Raw genomic sequence first — 20,526 nt, forward strand, 5'->3', positions numbered from 1 at the left:
TCGCTTATGTGGCGACCTTGAAAGCTTACTTCTGCAACTTTCGGGTGTATACTTCAGTGTTCTCTTTAATATTGCCATTAACACTATAGGGACTACAGTTGCCAGACTGGATGAGGCCTTTCCAGCAGTGTGATAGTGGAGTAAAAAGTGACTGAATCGTCAAATTACATCTCGAAGACCTGTGAGAGTGGACTGCATCTCTTGAGGGCTGTAATATTAGTCTGGCTATGAAGCGGCATCGCCGCTGAAAATTAATACAGCGGTGGTAGCTAAGCCGTATGTTAGTTCCTGTGAACACATCTTTTCGAAAGGTATGTTGACAACAACGAGCAATTAGTTTAGTTCAGCGACAGCTGCAATTTAGAAATACGCTGTTGCTGACTAGTGAATGCAGTTGGTCGGAGCAGCGGTTCCATTTGTGTTTTGTGCAATTTTGTAACCTCTTGTGTCATATCAACGTATGTACGGAAGAAGAAATATGAATTCACTATCAGAACAAGGTAGTACCACAAAAAAGTAAGCCGAAAAGGCGGAAATGTAACATTAGTGTCAGGGGAGCATATGTAAAAGTTAGTTTCGTAAATCAGTCAGTGTAAGGAACACGTTCCAAAAGACGAAGAAAGCAGAAAAAACATGCAGCACAAAGCCAAAATGATGCGCTTATAAAACTGATAAGTTTGGAAAGTTGCGTGTACAGCCGTTTGCGCGTACACCCCTCTTCTTGTTAAATTTTTTTGTTTTATTCCCGTGGAAAGCTGTAATTTTATATAATATTTGCAATAATACAAGTCGACTGTGCCGTCTTTTGTGTTGTCATTGACTTTTATACAGTTATATTGAAAATTGCTGAGTGTAATAGAGCTAAGGGCATTAACTTGGGAAGGGTAGACAGCTAAGTACATAAAATAAAATAAAAAAGAATTATTTGAATTATTACACCAAGAATAATGAGAATGCTGATACAAGGGAAATGGGAATAGATAAGAGGTTGCACCACATATAGAGAACCTGAAAAAAATTATATGACGTGTTGGCTACCTATCATATCTTGCCTGAAGACTCCAATGTCCATATCAATTTAATTCTGTTCGTAAGAATATTTGAAAACAACGCGTTGAAAAAAAATGGTTCAAATGGCTCTGAGCACTATGCGACTTAACTTCTGAGGTCATCAGTCACCTAGAACTTAGAACTAATTAAACCTAACTAACCTAAGGACATCACACACATCCATGCCCGAGGCAGGATTCGAACCTGCGACCGTAGCGGTCGCTCGGCTCCAGACTGTAGCGCCCAGAACCGCACGGCCACTCCGGCCGGCCAACGCGTTGAAGGAAGGCATCTAAATCCGAAAAGTAGCAACTGAAAGTTATTGGTGACATATTTAAGATACAATTACCATGTGGCAATAATTTTACAGAACATTTTCAAACAGATTCGGTGACCGATGGATTGGTAGAGGGGGACCAATTCCATGGCCTCCACGCTCTCTTGACCTCAACCCTCTTGACTTTCATTTATAGGGGCATTTGAAAGCTCTTGTCTACGCAACCCCGGTACCAAATGTAAAGACTCTTCGTGCTCGTATTGTGGACGGCTGTGATACAATACGCCATTCTCCAGGGCTGCATCAGCGCATCAGGGATTCCATGCGACGGAGGGTGGATGCATGTATACTCGCTAACGGAGGATATTTTGAACATTTCCTGTAACAAAGTGTTTGAAGTCACGCTGGTACGTTCTGTTTCTGTGTGTTTCCATTCCGTGATTAATGTGATTTGAAGAGAAGTAATAAAATGAGCTCTAACATGGAAAGTAAGCGTTTCCGGACGCATGTCCACATAACATATTTTCTTTCTTTATGTGAGAGGAATGTTTCCTGAAAGTTTGGCCGTATCTTTTTGTAACACCCTGTATAAGACAACAAGTGTCTCTCACAGTTGTCAGATCGGTTACTGTTGCTACGATGGCAGGTTATCAAGATTAAGTGCATTTCAACGTGGTGTTATAGTCGACGCACGAGCGATGAGAGACAGCATTTCCGAGGTAGCGATGAAGTGGGGATTTTCCCGTATCGCCATTTGACGAGTACCGTGAATATTAGGAATCCGGTAAAATGTCAAATATACGACATCGCTGCGGCTGGTAAAAGAAAAGAACCGTTCAATGTGACAGAAGTGCAACCCTTCCGCAAATTGCTGCAGATTTCTATGCTGGGCCATCAACAAGTGTTAGCGTGCGAATGATTCAACGAAATATCATCGAAATGGGTTTTCGGAGCCGAAGGCCCACTGTGTACCCTTGATGACTGCACGACATAAAGCTTTACGCCTTCCGGGGCCGTTAACACCGACATTGGACTGTTGATGACAGGAAACATGTTGCCTGGTCGGACGAGTCTCGTTTCAAATTGTATCTAGCGAATGGACGTGTAGGGGTATGCAGACAACCTCATGAATCCACAGGCCCTGAATGGCAGCAAGGGACTGTTCAAACTGGTGGAGGCTTTGTAATGGTGTGGGGAGTGTGCAGTCGGAGTGATATTGGACCCCTGATACGTCCAGATACGACTCGGACAGGTGAGACATACGTAAGGATCCTATCTGATCACCTGCATCCATTCATGTCCAATTGTGCATTCCGACGAACTTGGGCAATTCCAGCAGGGCAATGGGACACCCCACACGTCCAGAAATGCCACACAGTGACTCCAGGTACAATCTTCTGAGTTTTAACACCTGCTAGCCATCGAAGTCTCCCGACATGAACGCTGTTGAGCATATCTGGGATGCCTTGCAACGTCCTGTTCAGAAGAGATCTCCACCCCCTCGTACTATTACGGATTTATGGGCAGCCCTGCGGGATTCATGGTGTCAGTTCCCTCCAGCAATACTTCAGACATTAGTCGTGTCCATGTCACGTGGCGTTGCGGCATTTGTGCATGCTCGCGGGGGCCCTACACGATATTAGGCAGTTGTACCATTTTATTTGGCTCTTCAGTGTATAAAAGCTCAAAATCAACTGAATACGGGAATTACTATTGCGAAACTGGAGCGATCACATAGATAATGTTACGACGACATGATGTCTAGTATCCGACGGTGATTCGTATTCCCCGCGTAGTCCGAGTATCAATAGGTTGAACACGCCACAGTACGACGGCAGCAGCTCGAGCCCACAGGAGACGCCACATAAGCTGGCGCCGCCGTCTGACGTGTGTGTTTGTGTCATTAAGTTCCGCGGACCAGCTTTTACTAGTCAGTCTGTCTCTGGTCACTGTCGCCTTTAGTTATTCGCCCTTGAATAATATAGTCTTGACTTTCCGTGATTTACGTCTGTGTTCTGGATTGCTCCCTGGACCGTTTTATATGCTTAAGACGACTTTGCTACGTTCTGGTCTTGTCTTCGTGAACTCCTTTGTCATTAATTTCAAGAACCGTCTGTTCTTTCCGCCGGTTTCTGTGCTACAGCCAGTGGGAGTGATGATCATATACTCTGTTCTACATACAAGATAGGACAGAGAAAAACCTTTCACAAAATTTCTATCACCAAAGTTCTCCTGCGAATGCAAAAATATTTTGTTGATTTCATATACATATGGCGAAATAATCATCGTATTAAAATAAGAGCTCGCACAAATTGATTTAATGGTAGAAAAAAGTCTGAAGATGGTTCAGCGAACCCTCTTCCTGGCACTTAAGTGATGATTGCAGAGTAATCATGTACTGGCTTATTATGATTAAACTGAGGTATTCTGAGTGCTTCACTGCGGGCTATGTACATTGTAGGGCGCTGAAACATTGTAGGTGCGCTCGCGGAGTATGCCGAAAAAAGTAATAGTTCCACTTTCTGCTGCAGGTGAAAACATGGCGCTGTAAGCAGTCAGAATGAGGTGTGGGTGCAGGAACAGGGGAGGAACGATCAGACATGTGATAACGGTGGTTCTGCCACGTTTATTACGATATGGTCGCAAGTTAGGACATGTGTTGAGTATGGTCTTCCAACTCAGCAACATGCTGCATTCGTAACACAGTATGGTCGACAGATACTCGCAGCATATCTGGTGTAATCAGAGCGATATGTCATCATATGTTATTCTTCAGATCAGGAAGAGTTCGGGCACATCCCTAATAGACACGATCTTTCAGATATCCCCACAACCAGAAGACCGAGCGAGGTGGCGCAGTGGTTAGCACACTGGACTCGCATTCGGGAGGACGACGGTTCAATCCCGCGTCCGGCCATCCTGATTTAGGTTTTCCATGATTTCCCTAGATCACTCCAGGCAAATTCCGGGATGGTTCCTTTGAAAGGGCATGGCCGACTTCCTTCCCCATCCTTCCTTAATCCGAGCTTGTGCTCCGTCTCTAATGACCTCGTTGTCGACGGGACGTTAAACACGAATATCCTCCTCCACAACCAGAAGTCGCATGGTTTTAGGTCAGGGGATCTGGAAGAACAAACATCCTGCAATTCTTTAGAGGTTTCTCGAAACAAATCCGTCACCAGGCAAGCGACATGTGGTGTCACCACATACTGCTTGAAAATAATGACAGGGGAGGGGGAAGGGGGGGAACACGCGTTCTTGCAAAGCTAAAATCAAGTGTTGCACACAGAGGTATTTATAACGGGCAGAAGCCACTGTACACCTAACAGGCCCACCCTAAAGAAAACCGGAACGAGAATGAAGGAGTTTGTGGATCCACACCACACAGTGACATAAGCTGAGTGCAGTGGGTGTCCCTGTACGACATGTGGAGGAGCAGAACCCTATATGCAACAGTTCTTGGCCTCCACTGCATTGTGCAGAGTAAAATATGCCTCGTCCATCCAAAGAATGTTCATTGGCCACATATCATCCATTTCGATGCATGCCAAAAAATGAAGAGAAATGTCTCGGTATTGTAGCCTATCTTGGGACTTCATTTGGTGCACATTCTAACTCTAGTTGGGGCACCAGTGTAAAATTCGCAGTGAAATCTTTTGAACTGTTGACCAGGGAAGAGACAATTGCGTAACACACATCGAGCACTGGTTGCAGGAGTTGAGGCTTGAGATGCACGGTCGGCTATAGCAAAGAAACTTCATCAACAACTGGCTGCCTCCCTCTCCCTGCCGCACCATGTAATTCAACTTTTTTTCAAATTTCTTGATCATGTTTGTGGTATCATGTATTAATACCAACATACAGGTGTCATAGCAACGGAATTGTAAGTTTCCGCCTGACGCCGAAAGCGGTCACGCGAGATCTGGCGGACCCAATAGTGCGTGCCCGCTGCGCCACACTTGCAGCAGCTCTGTGCTTTGAGCGCCTTCTGTCCTCGCAATACAAGCGGCTCAGCCCCACTCGTGCCACTTTGTACCACAGATGCCGCCTGGTCGCGGCTCTGTATTCGTCGTTCATGCTTTAGTACAGAGAGCCTTTTCCTTGTGGACATTGTGATAGCCGGCCTTCATTTCTTGCTGCAATATTTGTATCTGGTCTTCGTTCATTATGAGAAGTGCAGTTAAATCTTCTGTCTGTTGTGTTAACTTCTTCGCTAGTAATTTCTACTCTACTCTACTCTCTACATTTACAACATCTTCAAATGTCTGTGAATTCTTAAGAGACCAAACTGCTGAGGTCATCAGTCCCTATACCTACACACTACTTAAACTAACTTGTGCTAATAACAACATAAACACCCATGCCCGATGGAGAACTCGAACATCCTGCGGGGGGGGGGGGGGGGGGGGGGGCGGGCGCTACATTTGCACCCTTTTTTGCATTCTCTGTGCTATTTTTGCGTTTCGTTATTCGCATGTTGCTTAATTTGCTTAACTGTCTTCTTCTCTTGTGTGTTACTTACTATGGCTGGTAAACTGAAATCGGCTGCGGTTGATCTGACGCAGTTTATTCAGTTTCAGAGTCAAAACGTAGAGTAACTACTTGAAAAGACGAATCACTTCATGATGGTGCAGAGGACTTCGCACAGCACACCGGACCTAACGGCAGCGCCACCGCTGCTTATGTGCCGCCATTTCGTGAGTTTGACGAGGCGAAGGAAGAATGGAGAGAGTGCAGTTCAACACACACATCGCAGCGCATCACATACCGGGTATGGATGTATGTATGTATGTATGTATGGAACTGGGGACCTAGAAAAGACGGGGAGGCTTCGACCCGCCGCCGCCATCAGTTGTTCACAACCCCACAACAGGCCACAGTAGTCCGCCCACCCCACCGTGGTCAGACACCGAACCCAGGGTTATTGTGTGGTTCGGCCCACAGTGGACCCCCCGCGGGACCGTCTTATACCAGACAAGTGTAGCCCCAAATATGTGCGTGGTAGAATAATTATGGTGTACGCGTACGTGGAGACAGTGTTTGCGCAGCGACCGCCAACGCGATGCAACTGAGGCGGACCAGCGAACCAGCGCGCATTTGCCGAGGCACATGGCAAACCGCCTTAAAAGCCATCCACAGGCTGGCCGGCACACCGCCGGGCGGATTCGTGCCGGGTATCGGCAGGCCTTCCCTCTCGGGAAGCAGCGCGTTAGACGACATACCGCGTACTGACAAACACTGTTGTTTCTTGGCCACAGTGGGAGCAAGAGTGTATCGGTTATGCACCAAACAGTTTTCCACGCCATGCCCTGAGTTGGTAGACTAGGCGGACTTTGTTGCAGGCACTTACGAGGAATTATGAGGACAGGGTTATTAGGTTGCGTAACCAATAATAACGGACACACTGTCAGTGGGTGACTGAATTGCAAGGCCTTACCAGACAGTGTAGATCCAAGTGTGACTGTGACAAATACTACAGTGATACAATGATTCGTAATAGCATCACGCACAGTGTAGCTGACTCTCGGACTGGGGAACATATTCTTAAATACACACACTCTTCCTTGGAAAAGATTTTGTAGATTCTTGATTATCGGGATACCTGCGAAAGCGCAGCAGACAGCTAGCCTTTGTCATTGATACCCATCTGAGTCTCTTTCAAATTATTCTCATTGCCATTTGACAGTGATTCCGCGTCCGCCAATTTCAGCGCTTTCTGGAGCAGCTGACTGCCAAAGTTCCATCTTGCTCGAATTATTTAGATTACATTGTCGTCTTAGGTCGCACTTCTGAAGAACACATTAGCAATCTTCCACTCTGTTTCAAGTGTTGTCTGCAGTTGGTCTCAAATGTAACACAGACAAATGTGTTTTTCTCATATTGAACTAGAATACTTAGGACTTGTCATTAATAGATAGTACTCACGCACTGCAGTCATATTTGCTTCCTATCTGTGACCTTAAATCCGATGTCTTCCTAACGCTGTCGTAAGAGTGTCAGTCTGTTTGCCATATTTTGAAAGATGCTTTGCTCACTGATCGATGCCTTGTTCATTCTGATCCAGCCAAACCTGTGATCTTGGCTGTGGATGCTTCCTCTTATGGTATCAGTGCACTGTTATGGCATAAATTTTGTTCTGTCGACAGATCGATTACTTTTGCATCGAAGTTGTCGAACAAAGCTCTGTGTAATTATTCACAATTTGAAAAGGAATGCCGGCCGCGGTGGCCGTGCGGTTCTGGCGCTGCAGTCCGGAACCGCGGGACTGCTCCGGTCGCAGGTTCGAATCCTGCCTCGGGCATGGGTGTGTGTGATGTCCTTAGGTTAGTTAGGTTTAAGTAGTTCTAAGTTCTAGGGGACTTATGACCTAAGATGTTGAGTCCCATAGTGCTCAGAGCCATTTGAACCATTTTTTTTGGTTCAAATGGCTCTGAGTACTATGGGACTCAACTGCTGTGGTCATAAGTCCCCTAGAACTTAGAACTACTTAAACCTAACTAACCTAAGGACAGCACACAACACCCAGCCATCACGAGGCAGAGAAAATCCCTGACCCCGCCGGGAATCGAACCCGGGAACCCGGACATTTTTTTTTTTTTTTTTTTTTTTTTGAAAAGGAATCTCTGTCATTTTGCTTTGCACCAATGATGTGTTGTGGTTCCCCTGGCTCTCCAGGCTGTCATGATTCGTTTGCTGCACCACAGTCACTAAGGATTGTTCGCACTAAGCAGGTGGGGCGACGTAATCCACTTCTTGCGGTCTGGATGCGCAAACTTCTCAGTGCCAAGCCTGTGCTACACATCTGTCGGCTCTGCCTCAGCTGTTCTTGGACTGGCCCAAACCTGAAGCACTTTCGCAACAATGACAATGATTTTGTGGGTCCTTCCTGGAATAAACGTTGGCGAATCGTTGTCGACTCTTACAGAAAATTTCCCCCCGTGGTTCCTACGCACTCTACTATGGCTCGTTCCCCATTCCTGGCCTTGTTGCCGATCTTTTACCTAGAGGTGTTGTCTGAAGTGATTCTGACTGACAACGGACCTCAGACTGAACAGTTTTGCACCACCTTCGGCATCTTCCACCTCATGAGTGCACCGTTAGACTCACAATCCAACAGCAAAGCTGAACGCTTTGTAGAAACACTAAAAAAAACAGATGTATGCTTTCAACATATAGAATCAAGCTCTGCCGCACTTCTTGTCTTCCTACTGCTCCCAGCCATGCTATGGACCATCGCTGATGGAGCTGTTATATGTAGCATCGCTGATGGAGCTGTTACATGGATGGCGCCATCGCACCCTGCTACAGTGACTGCACCTGCCACGGCGGTCTGCGTCCACCCTCCCCAGACAGGCAAAGTAACAAACCAACGGTTCGGTCTTTAACAGATTGTATGGTGGACGGAGACAGTGGGAGTGAGGCACCATTGTACAACGTATTGCAAATTCTATGTTTCACCTGCAGGGACCAAGAGGATTGCGGCAACGCCCCGCAGAATCAGATTCATCCTTGAGAATTGCCTGATCCTGCCGCGGGCTTTGTGCCTTCAGATTCCTTCCTGCCTGGACGCCGCAGCCCTCGCTGCATGCGGCTCCTGTGGGGGTTGCGCCGTAGGCACCAGTGCCAGAACCAATGGAAGTCGACGCCCTTTGGTTATCATCGCCGTCTCGACAACCACCATCATCTGGAGATGGACCCCTCTTACCGATGGCTGTCCCACGTGCTGCCTCGAGTCCCTCTGCAGCCGTCAAGATGCTTCGTCTTCATTTGCTGCTACATCTCCGGATGTGGGTGCATTCCCTCTGCCTGGTTTTCCGGCTGGTTTTCGCAGATGGGCTCAGGGCGTATACCTGGGCGTGGCCAGGAGCTCGGCATGAGTTTCGACTCCCGTCTCCTCATTGCCACCTGCAAGCAGCCCTCCCAACCCTCGTCGTTCCATCTTCTGTATGACAATGGTGCGCAGGTTTGGGGGGGGGGGGATGTGGCATTACGTATCGATACCACCCCAGGGGCCGTTGTAGAAATGGAATTTTAATTTTCTTTCTTACGCCAATAAAGGTCGCACAGTATCTGGAGAACCCAGCTGTGTGCACCCGCTGACCCACAACTCTGGCAGCTCTGTACGTCGAGCTTCCTCTCACACTGCAGTGCAAGATGGCCGGCGGCAGTGGCTCAGCCCAATTTGTGCTCGAAGCAACTTCGCATCACGGACACCGCCTGGTCGCGGCTCCGCCTTAAGCGTTCATGATTTAGTATAGAGAAACTTTCCTTGTGGACATTGTGATACCTGGATTCTGTTTCTTGCTGCAATATTTGTATTGAGTCCTCGTTCGCTTAGAGAAAGACAAGTTAAGTAAATGTTCTGTTTGTTGTGGTATCTTCTTCGCTAATCATTTCAGCTCCTATCCAATTTTCCTACGACGAAAGTTGTCACACCACTTTGTAGCCCACCTTCCCTTACCTTTGTGTACAAATTCGTCCACGACAATATTCTTTACTCCATCTATTGATATGGAGCCTCTTCGCAACAGTGTCAACCGACAATGCAACGCTGCTATTACTGCCGTTCTGCTATAACACCATTACAAGCAGTGCGCGGTCTTTCTTCTCAGTAGCCATTGAGTTTATTATGAAAAATTCTACGCTTTTAACCCTTTTTATACCAACAGTCACTTCACAAAAGAAATCAGTATGCGTCGCCACGCGACAAGCAGCATACTGACGTCAAAACAGGAAATATTTCACATGATGACTTCTTACAGATCCATATTTTCTGCTGTTGACAGAAAGTGGAACTATTATCTTCTTCACAATACTCCGCGACCGCACTGCTTAATGAACGAACCTACGATGTTTCAGCGTCCTGTGACGTATAAGCCCGCACTGCAGCACTTGGAACACCGTCAGTTTAACTATAAGCACCCAGCAGATGTAGATATCCAATTCTTTTCATCAGAATGCCACACGTTATAGCGCCATTCATCAGTCCAAATCACTCGTTGAGAGTCAACCACTGTTCAGTGCATCGCTCTCTACACTACTTCAAGCGTCGCTTGGCATGACAGAAATGTGCGGCTTATGAGGAGCTGCTTGACCATTGTATCTTAATCTCTTTGACTCCCTATGCACATTAACGGCGCTAGCTGGATTGCATGTAGCACCTTGGAATTCACAAGTGATTCCTTCCGCTGATTTCATCCCATAAAAAAAGTACGTCGTCTGCAGTGCTGGAAAGTCCCTGTCCGTTGTTCAGTAAATCAGGTCTGCTTGGGATTGGTTTAGCCATCGTTGTTTATTCGTGTTTCCACTTCACAATCACATCACCAGTCGTCCACTTGGGCAGCTCTGGGAGGGTTTCGCTGTACCTGATGGCTTCTTGCTCAGGTGACATGCCACGACTACTCCGTGTTCGAAGTCTATGACCTCTCCTCTGGGACCAGTGCTGCTTCGCGTCCGCCTTTTCGTGACGTGTTGAGGTGCCAAAATACTTTCTTCGGATATTGTATACTACTCGTACAACCGTATATCAAAGAAATAACAACTAACAGGAGATGTGCGGTTATTTCGTGCTGGACAATGCAAGATAACACGTCTGCAATGCGTCTTTGACAGTATTACAAGTTTAGTTTGTAACGTATTTGGACTGCGCCTGGAGGACGTACGACTCACAGGCAATGGTTGTGTGAGGAAGGCACTTGCCTGAGGCCGAGTGATTCCCCAGGGCGTTTCAACTAGTAGCTAATCGCTGTCAGGAGAGTAAAAATTCATGGCGCCCTGCGAGGAGTCTTTCTGCCGTTCAGCAGTGCGGAAAGGACGTGGACTCAAAGCACATTGACAAAATAGAGATAAGAGAACACCGAATTTTGCAGGCAAAGGAATGCTTGCTGTAAAAGCCTTTTTTAGTGTCTGCGTGTGGTCTGCTGTTTTTAAGAAGTGTGGAAGGGGGCGGACTCAAAACATACGAGAGTGTGCTGATAAGTAATGCCTCCTAATTTCTTATGTGGAGGCTCTTGAAGCTTTTTAAACAAAAGAAACTTTATTAACACTCTAATAAAATTTTATTCTCATGTTTACATATCTACTTCTCAAAGCAGTAACCCTGTCGATGAACACATTTGTCACAACGAGAGGCCAGTTTCATGACACCGTGACTGTAGAATGTTTGGCTTTGTTGACAGAGCCACAACTTCACCTCTACTTGCACCGTTTCATCGCTATTAAAGCAAAGTCCTCGAAGGTGTTGTTTGAGTTATGGATACAAGTGAAAATCGGATGGAGCCAAGTAGGCACTGTACAGAGTATGATCAGTGACAGTGAACCGAAGACGCCTGGTTGTTTCATATGTCACTCGTGCGTGATCTAGAATTGTCATGCTGAGGGAGAGGGTGCTCCATGGGTGGACGAACTCTTCTGCGGTTACAAACTCAATTGCAGCACGCTATTTCTCATCCACCGACATAGTTACCTTACACACCGCTATGTTATACAGTACAATTCGGAGCCCTCTAACGGCAGAGGGTTGCAAGCGGGAAAGTCCAAAACGTAATATGTTTGACGTATAATACATTAACAGATATTAAGAACAGAATAAAAATTCGTAGTCGTAACTTTTCACCCCGCCCTCGTACGTTGCGCCGTTAATGTGCATAGGGAGTCAAAGAGATTAAGATACAATGGTCAAGCAGCTCCTCATAAGCTTCTGAGGTCATCAGTCCCCTAGAACTTAGAACTACTTAAACCTAACTAACCTAAGGACATCACACACATCCATGCCCGAAGCAGGATTCGAACTTGCGACCGTAGCGGTCGCGCGGTTCCAGACTGTACCGCCTAGAACCGCTCGGCCACTCCGGCCGGCGACCATGTTATAGTTCTGGGTGGAGATTTTAATTTGCCAGATATAGATTGGAAGACTCAAACGTTTATAACGGTGGCAGGGACAAAGAATCCAGTGAAATTTTTTTTAAGGGCTTTATGTGAAAACTACCTTCAGCAGTCAAACAGAGAACCGACTCGTGGCGATAACATATTAGACCTTCTGGTGACAAACAGACACGAACTATTTGAAACAGTTAATGCAGAACAGGGAATCAGCGATCATAAAGCGGTTACTGCATCGATGATTCCAGCCGTAAATAGAAATATTAAGAAAGGTAGGAAGATTTATGGGTTTAGCAAAAGTGACAGAAAGCGTATTTCAAAGTACTTGACGGCTCAACACAAAAGCTTTGTCTCAAGTACAAATAGTGTTGAGGATCGGTGGACAAAGTTCAAAACTATCGTACAATATGCATTAGATGAGTATGTGCCAGGCAAGATCGTAAGAGATGGAAAAGAGCCACCGTGGTACAACAACCGAGCTAGAAAACTCCTACGGAAGCAAAGGGAACTTCACAGCAAACGTAAACATAGCGAAAGCCTTGCAGACAAACAAAAATTACGCGACGCGAAAAGTAGTGTGAGGAGGGCTATGCGAGAGACGTTCAATGAATTCGAAAGTAAAGTTATATGTACTGGCTTGGCAGAAAATCCTAAGAAATGTTGGTCTTATGTCAGCGCGGTAGGTGGATCAAAACAAAATGTCCAGACACTCTGTGACCAAAATGGTACTGAAACAGAGAATGACAGACTAAAGGCCGAAATACTAAATGTCTTTTTCCAAAGCTATTTCACAGAGGGAGACTGCAATGCAGTTCCTTCTCTAGATTTTCGTACAGATGACAAAATGGTAGATATCGAAATAGATGACAGAGGGATAGAAAAACAATTAAAATCACTAAATCGCTCAAAAGAGGAAAGGCCGCTGGAGCTGATGGGATACCAGTTCGATTTTACACAGAGTACGCGAAGGAACTTGCCCCCCTTCTTGCAGCTGTGTACTGTAGGTCTCTAGAAGAGCGTAGCGTTCCAAAAGATTAAAATGGGCACAGGTCATCCCCGTTTTCAAGAAGGGACGTCGAACAGATGTGCAGAAATATAGACCTATATCTCTAACGTCGATCAGTTGTAGAATTTTGGAACACGTATTATGTTCGAGTATAATGACTTTTCTGGAGACTACAAATCTACTCTGTAGGAATCAGCATGGGTTTCGGAAAAGACGATCGTGTGAAACCCAGCTCGTGCTATTCGTCCACGAGACTCAGAGGGCCATAGACACGGGTTCCCACGTAGATGCCGTGTTTCTTGACTTCCGCAAGGCGTTCGATACAGTTCCCCACAGTCGTTTAATGAACTAAGTAAGAGCATATGGACTATCAGACCAATTGTGTGATTGGATTGAAGAGTTCCTAGGTAACAGAATGCAGCATGTCATTCTCAATGGAGAGAAGTCTTCCGAAGTAAGAGTGATTTCAGGTGTGCCGCAGAGGAGTGTCGTAGGACCGTTGATATTCACAATATACATAAATGACCTTGTGGATAACATCTGAAGTTCACTGAGACTTTTTGCGGATGATGCTGTGGTATATCGAGAGGTTGTAACAATGGAAAATTGTACTGAAATGCAAGAGGATCTGCAACGAAATGACGCATTGTGCAGGGAATGGCAATTGAATCTCAATGTAGACAAGTGTAATGTGCTGCGAAGACATAGAAAGAAATATCCTTTATCATGGAGCTACAATATAGTGATCAGCAACTGGAAGCAGTTAATTCCGTGAATTATCTGGGAGTAGGCATTAGGAGTGATTTAAAATGGAATGATCATATAAAGTTGATCGTGGGTAAGGCGGATGCCAGACTGAGATTCATTTGAAGAATCCTCAGGAAATGCAATCCGAAAACAAAGGAAGTGGGTTACAGTACACTTGTTCGTCCACTGTTTGAATATTGCTAACCAGTGTGGGATCCGTACCAGATAGGGTTGATAGAGGAGATAGAGAAGATCCAACAGAGAGCAGCACGCTTCGTTACAGGATCATTTAGTAATCGCGAAAGCGTTACGGAGATGATAGATGAACTCCAGTGGAAGACTCTGCAGGAGAGACGCTCAGTTGCTCGCTACGGGCTTTTGTCAAACTTTCGAGAACATACATTCACCGACTATTCAGCAGTATATTGCTTCATCCTACGTATATCTCGCCAAGAGACCATGAGGATAAAATCAGAGAGATTAGAGCCCACACAGAGGCATACCGACAATCTTTCTTTCCACGAACAATACGAGACTGGAATAGAAGGGAGAACCGATACTCAGAGTACCCTCGGCCACACACCGTCAGGTGGCTTGCGGAGTATGGATGTAGATGTAGATGTAGATGCAGACACTGACAGCCAAGGCTGGGTTTGGCACGCACGACGTCAAGCAGCAGAAAATCTCAGCGGGTGAGGGCGCGCATTATGTTGCTGAAATGTAAGTCCATAATGGCTTGCCATAAAGGGCATCAAAACGGGGTATAGAACATCATCGACGTACCACTGAGCCGCGGATAGCAACCGAAGAGTTCTACTATGAGAAATATGGGACCTCGCCGACCGATAGAGCTCGAGAACCAGGCGTGACGGTCTGTGGGCGCCATTTGTCTTCATAGCAGAATCCCTATGATTGCCACCCGCGGCGCCCTTACAGCACAGCCATACGTTATAGATATTAACACCCCGTTTTATTACCCATCATGGCAAGCCAACCTGGGCTTACATTTCAACGATGTAATGCCTGCCAGTACACGGCAAATGTTTCTATTGCTCGTGTTCGTGCTTGCCAAACGCAATCTTGGCCACTAAGATAGCCGGATCTCTCCTCAACTGACAACGTTCGGAGCATTACGGTCAGGGCTCTTCAGACACCTCGGAATATTAACGATCTAACGCACCAACTGAACAGAATTCGTCACGATATCCCTCAGGAGGACATACAACAACTCTATAAATCAATGCCATGCCGAATAACTGCTTGCTTAGGTCTAGAGGTGGACTAATGCGTTATTGACCTGTTCAATTTGTGAAACTATTTCTCTTGGATAAATCATCTCCTTATCTGAAATAGTATTTATTTGAAACTTCCTGGCAGATTAAAACTGTGTGCCCGACCGAGACTCGAACTCGGGACCTTTGCCTTTCGCGGGCAAGTGCTCTACCAACTGAGCTACCGAAGCACGACTCACGGCCGGTACTCACAGCTTTACTTCTGCCAGTATCTCGTCTCCTACCTTCCAAACTTCACAGAAGCTCTCCTGCGAACCTTGCAGAACTAGCACTCGAACTCGGGACCTTTGCCTTTAAGTTTCATATCAGCGCACACTCTGCTGCAGAGTGAAAATCTCATTCTGGAAACATCCCCCAGGCTGTGGCTAAGCCATGTCTCCGCAGTATCCTTTCTTTCAGGAGTGCTAGTTCTGCAAGGTTCGCAGGAGAGCTTCTGTAAAGTTTGGAAGGTAGGAGACGAGATACTGGCAGAAGTAAAGCTGTGAGTACCGGCCATGAGTCGTGCTTCGGTAGCTCAGTTGGTAGAGCACTTGCCCGCGAAAGGCAAAGGTCCCGAGTTCGAGTCTCGGTCGGGCACACAGTTTTAATCTGCCAGGAAGTTTCATATCAGCGCACACTCCGCTGCAGAGGGAAAATCTCATTCTAGTATTTATTTGTTTGTATGTAACTGTACGTCACACCTACCGTCCCAGTCGGATAATTCCTGCGTGGTGCGTCGTGTTTTTGACATAGAGTGCAATTACTAATGAAGCTTACACGGCTGAAGGAGGTAAAAAAGGCATCGACATATTTTGCAAAAGTGTCTGCACATGACACAGTTGTTACTTATCCAGTAACCAACGCCCGTTCAGCCATGAAAATCCACAGCCATAAGTAATTAGAGGACACTTAAAAATCGAAGAACTGAAGGAGGTAATTGAGGGCAACAGGGACATAGAGATTCTGTGTAATGATGGCACGTGGCAGGACAACGTGGCAGGATACTTTAATGGCGGCATGGAGGCGTCAGTGCTACCGATGCGATCGTAACTACGAATTGCCATCGTAATTCAGGGCGATCCGACAGTCGCAAGTAGGGGGCAGTATGATGAATAAGTGTTCCTCTGACTGAACGGCAATTTCTTTTCGAGTGGCACCCAGTTACACTATGTCAACGCGTCACATAAACAGTAGGATTATGTCGTCTTGAGACGGACTGTAGCTGCCACCGATAACGCGTCTTGACGTCAGAAGATCTTCGATGTTAATGAGACATAGCTCTTGCTGTGGATGTTTTTTACAAACTCGGGTTTCGAAGAAAACTGCCAATGGCACAGATACTTCTACCTTTCGTGGCCAATCTGACTATGCTCATTTACGTCGTTTTGGTCAAATTCCTATGTGATGTTAGGATGGCAAACACTGACTTCTTCCACGGGCCAGAACCGCATCTCTGGCGCCTGCATAGTGTTTTCATGCGCGAAGTATCGTTCAGACCTGGCACAAAAGGCTCCTTTGCAACGAAAAGTTCAATATTGGCAAAAATTACTAGCTTCTGAATTAATTGCCATTACATGCAGCAAAAATTATGGACAATACCTCCATACTGAGGCACCATTACTGTACATATTGTATCTCTGGTCCGACTTCACAACTTTCATAAAATCGCGAATCAGATTATAGTCAAAATTAATTCACATCGAAACATCATTGCTATCCTCACAGGCTAGTTAAGCTCGAATTAACCTAATACTAGTGTGGCGATAGTAATTTGCGACCCCTGAACAAAAAGGTGAAGAACGTTTGTCTGTCGAAGCCGCGGGTTCCAAACGATAGGTATCGAACGTGGGATTCTAAATCAATCGCGCGGTTGTGGTGGCGTTATGAGCATACTTACAGTGGTCACTACAGCAACGACAAGAGAAGAGCGTTGACTAAAGTACTCGTAATTACAAAGGAAACGACTTACTTTGCTCGTCGTCGACGTTGTCGTCATTATAAAGTCCACTTGATGTGTATGCTTCGGGAAGCATTCCATTTTCGACGTAAGCTGAGTAGACTCTTGACAATGTCATGCAAAAATATGGGTAGAGTGTCACATGCGTCAACTTTTCCTTGCAACTGCATGTTACGGAAATACAGACACTGAGAGAAGTAGAGTTGGTTTCTTTTTTCTTGGCGCCCTTCTCTTGTAACGGAAGATTTCACTCATTTCCACAGCCGCTCGACGTTCTGCGTGTGCACGCTGGGATCATCGGAAGACACGAACTCTACAGAATGATTCACGAATTCCTTGTTGATTCCTTCTACTTTCAGTGTCTTGTAGGACTGAAAGCCGTCTGTAATCACTTTTTTTATGAGGCAGTATAAAGTGCTTTATCAAACCGACTAGAGTTCCCTTGCCTCCGGAGAACACTCTTACCACAAAGCACTTCCGGGTCTGTCGTTCTATACCACTGAATACCCAAATATGTTGGATTTCATTCTTTAAAGGTCGTCCTCCGTGGGTTTTTCTTCTTGCTATGTGCAACTCGTCCACTTCAGCAACTTTATTTGCTCCGCTGATTGGTGCACTGTCGTTCGTCACTGTTACTTAACACACTTCTCTGCAAAACCCGAAATCGACGCACACTGTGTTAGTAGATAAGTCGTTTTTAGATGCTGTTTCTTGCAGGGTGTGGTCCCTAACCCAGCAAGATACAAGAATTATGCAGATCTGGATCGATAATTTGGAATACCCAAACCATGTATTCTGCCTGATAGTCGTTCGTTTAGCACAGTTTACACAGTTAATTTGTAAAGCTCTTTCACTATCAGAACTCTTTTTATGAACTTTTGTAGACTTCGACCCACCGCAGTCTACACCGTGCCTCCTTTCGTCATCCGGTATTAGTCCATATTTCCCTCAAAAACTCAAACAATTTTCTACATTCCATAAGCGTGGAATTAGATTCTTCCAATTGAGTCAATCGCCCGAAGAAACGTCTACAGCAGACATCCCAACTCACTACCGACATAAATCGTTTAGGTTTCCCTAGCAACTCACAAACAATTTATCATAACGCCCACCACCAGAGTCGCGTGATCGATTTAGAATTGCATGTGATTCCTCAGCATTGACGGATCCTGTCGCTAATACAATCATCGAAGAAAAAATAAAAAAATAGAAAGGAATACTCTTGTGACTACAATTTACGTCACCCAGTTTACGATCGCACAGTCTTTTTAAATGCGTGTGCACTGATGCAGCAAAGAAACGACGAACGAAGAATAATGACAGTATAAAATAAAAGTATCAAGGCCTGCTTGGTGTATGCGAGAGCGTAACTTCTCTTTGTGGCAGAAATGGCCTAATTTGGAAAGACCTCTAGTTGAAATTGTGACGCAAGACGCAGCGTGATATTTGGAGCAGAATGCGAGGAACGATATTTATAAACGGCAGAGGAAAGGAAGCTGAATGAAGTCGGCGGAACGAAAGGAGGCATGAGGATTGGGGAATGGGTGCGGGAGGGGGAGGGGGGGGGGGCGCCGCCGAGAAATCTGCATGCGCGTGGGCGGCCTCATTGTCGGGGCGCTATTTCCTGCCTACAGCAGCCAGCAGGAAGCAGGTGGTAAATGGGAAGGCGCGCCGCAGCCCAGGGCTCCAAAGGCGCCACTGCAATAACCCAGCATTCAAAGGCGCTACACATATGAGCGCTGGGCAATCCTGCACAGGTGTCTCTTGCTTCCTCCTCGTGTCTGCTCTTTGCACACAAAATTGCGGATTTCCGGAATGACCTAAATGACGTTTTGAGTACGCAGTCACGTGGTGGCAGTGCGTCGCAAAGTGACGAGAGATCTTATGTAAGGTCTTCCGGATGCACCCGGTCGAAACCTAATTTTTTGTGCGTTCTGACAGAGACGTAGCATATGAACCAGGCCAATTCCTTTACGAATTTACTTGACTCCGTAACAGTAGGAGGAAATACTGATTACGGGGCACATCTTAAACTGTCCTCATCGGCATCTGAGCGGTGTGAAGTGTAAGGCTTGACATATGACAATTGTTTGCAACGTATGCGAGCTTGGAAAATCGAAATATAAGTGTCTGGATTGTCTGATTTCTTATTGTTCTCTTGACTGCAGGAAGAATCACAAATCTTTAACAACATGTAAGCCTGTAACATACAGACATACAGTTACAGCGCCGCCTTAATTTGGTAAGTTGAACAGAAGAAAATTCTGAATCCACATCGGAAGATGATGTTGCTTTGGAGAAGTTACAAGCATTACCGGAGTCAGATGAACTTAAAGATGTTTTAAAATACCACGAATTGAAAGAGATGTTAATAGCAACTGATAAATTTAAACATCCTTCACAAGCAATTCTGGCAGCAATGATCGAACGTATGTTTGTCGAATTTGCTGACATTTGCCTGAAAATTGTTGAGCCTCCAACAGAAAGAAAAATCTATTTGTATACTCGGAATGTCTTTTCTCCACGTAACAGTTGTATGCACTGCATTAAGTTCTTTCCTTGAGATTGTATTTATGTAAAAATATTCTTGCACATATGAAAAATATTATTTATGTAAGATTGTTGTGATGTGATTATTTTGCCTTGAACATCATTTTGTAAATTTGTTTAGCATCAAAAATGCTTCGTTTTAGTAGTAGAAGAAATGTATTGACTATGGCATGATATTCATGTTACAGTTGCTTAAATTTCCAGTGAACAAAACATATCCTCTCGTCGACAGTACCAGGAATACAATAATAAGAAGAAAAGAACTTGTTACACAAAATTTCGGGTGAAGTGCCGGATGTTTGTATGGAATCCAATTGTCGAAAACCTTCGTGTCCTCCGTAGCCGGCGTAGGTCTGTGATGGAACCGCAGGAAGACAATCCAATTGATATCGATGCGGCGAGTTTTCACCACGGAGGGCGCGCGACGCAGCAGAACAGAACGCGCTCCAGTAGCGCGCGCGCAACGACAAGTGAATCCACCACGCATGTGCCGGAGGGGCCTGAAACACCAGAGCTCAGGGAGTTTTCGCCAGTATCACCTGATGATGGCCAGAAGACTCTGCAAACATCCGGCAGTTCGCCCGAAATTTTGTGGAACAATATGTACGTCGGGAAAATTTTAAATCTCACAGAAAAGAACTTACTATGTTGTTTCTGATGCAAATAAACCAGTCTCTAGTCACTGGGAATACAATACGCGTGACCACTGTCCAACTCCCAATAAATGTTATTCATATATGTTTGTGAAAAATGTATAAAAGAAGCCATGGGATAGTTCCATTTCTGT

At 45.6% G+C, this 20,526-nt stretch overlaps 1 protein-coding gene across 1 annotated transcript; it reads left to right on the forward strand.

The window, feature by feature from the left end:
* Positions 1 to 19,268: 19,268 nt before the first annotated feature.
* On the forward strand, positions 19,269 to 19,752 carry LOC126177080 (zinc finger HIT domain-containing protein 3-like). Its single transcript, XM_049924360.1, has 2 exons — positions 19,269 to 19,383; positions 19,472 to 19,752. The coding sequence occupies exons 1-2, from the start codon at positions 19,269 to 19,271 to the stop codon at positions 19,750 to 19,752; spliced, it is 396 nt and encodes a 131-aa protein (XP_049780317.1).
* The last annotated feature ends 774 nt before the right edge of the window (positions 19,753 to 20,526 follow it).

Source organism: Schistocerca cancellata, chromosome 1, assembly GCF_023864275.1.
Source record: "Schistocerca cancellata isolate TAMUIC-IGC-003103 chromosome 1, iqSchCanc2.1, whole genome shotgun sequence".
Classification (NCBI taxonomy): Eukaryota; Metazoa; Arthropoda; class Insecta; order Orthoptera; family Acrididae; genus Schistocerca; species Schistocerca cancellata.

Excerpts from the sequence above, each read along its gene's own strand:
- LOC126177080 (XM_049924360.1), top strand. The coding sequence starts at position 19,269 with ATGACAATTGTTTGCAACGTATGCGAGCTTGGAAAATCGAAATATAAG. Across the intron at positions 19,384-19,471 it reads TCACAAATCTTTAACAACAT|ATGATGTTGCTTTGGAGAAG; the intron begins GTAAGCCTGTAA and ends CCACATCGGAAG.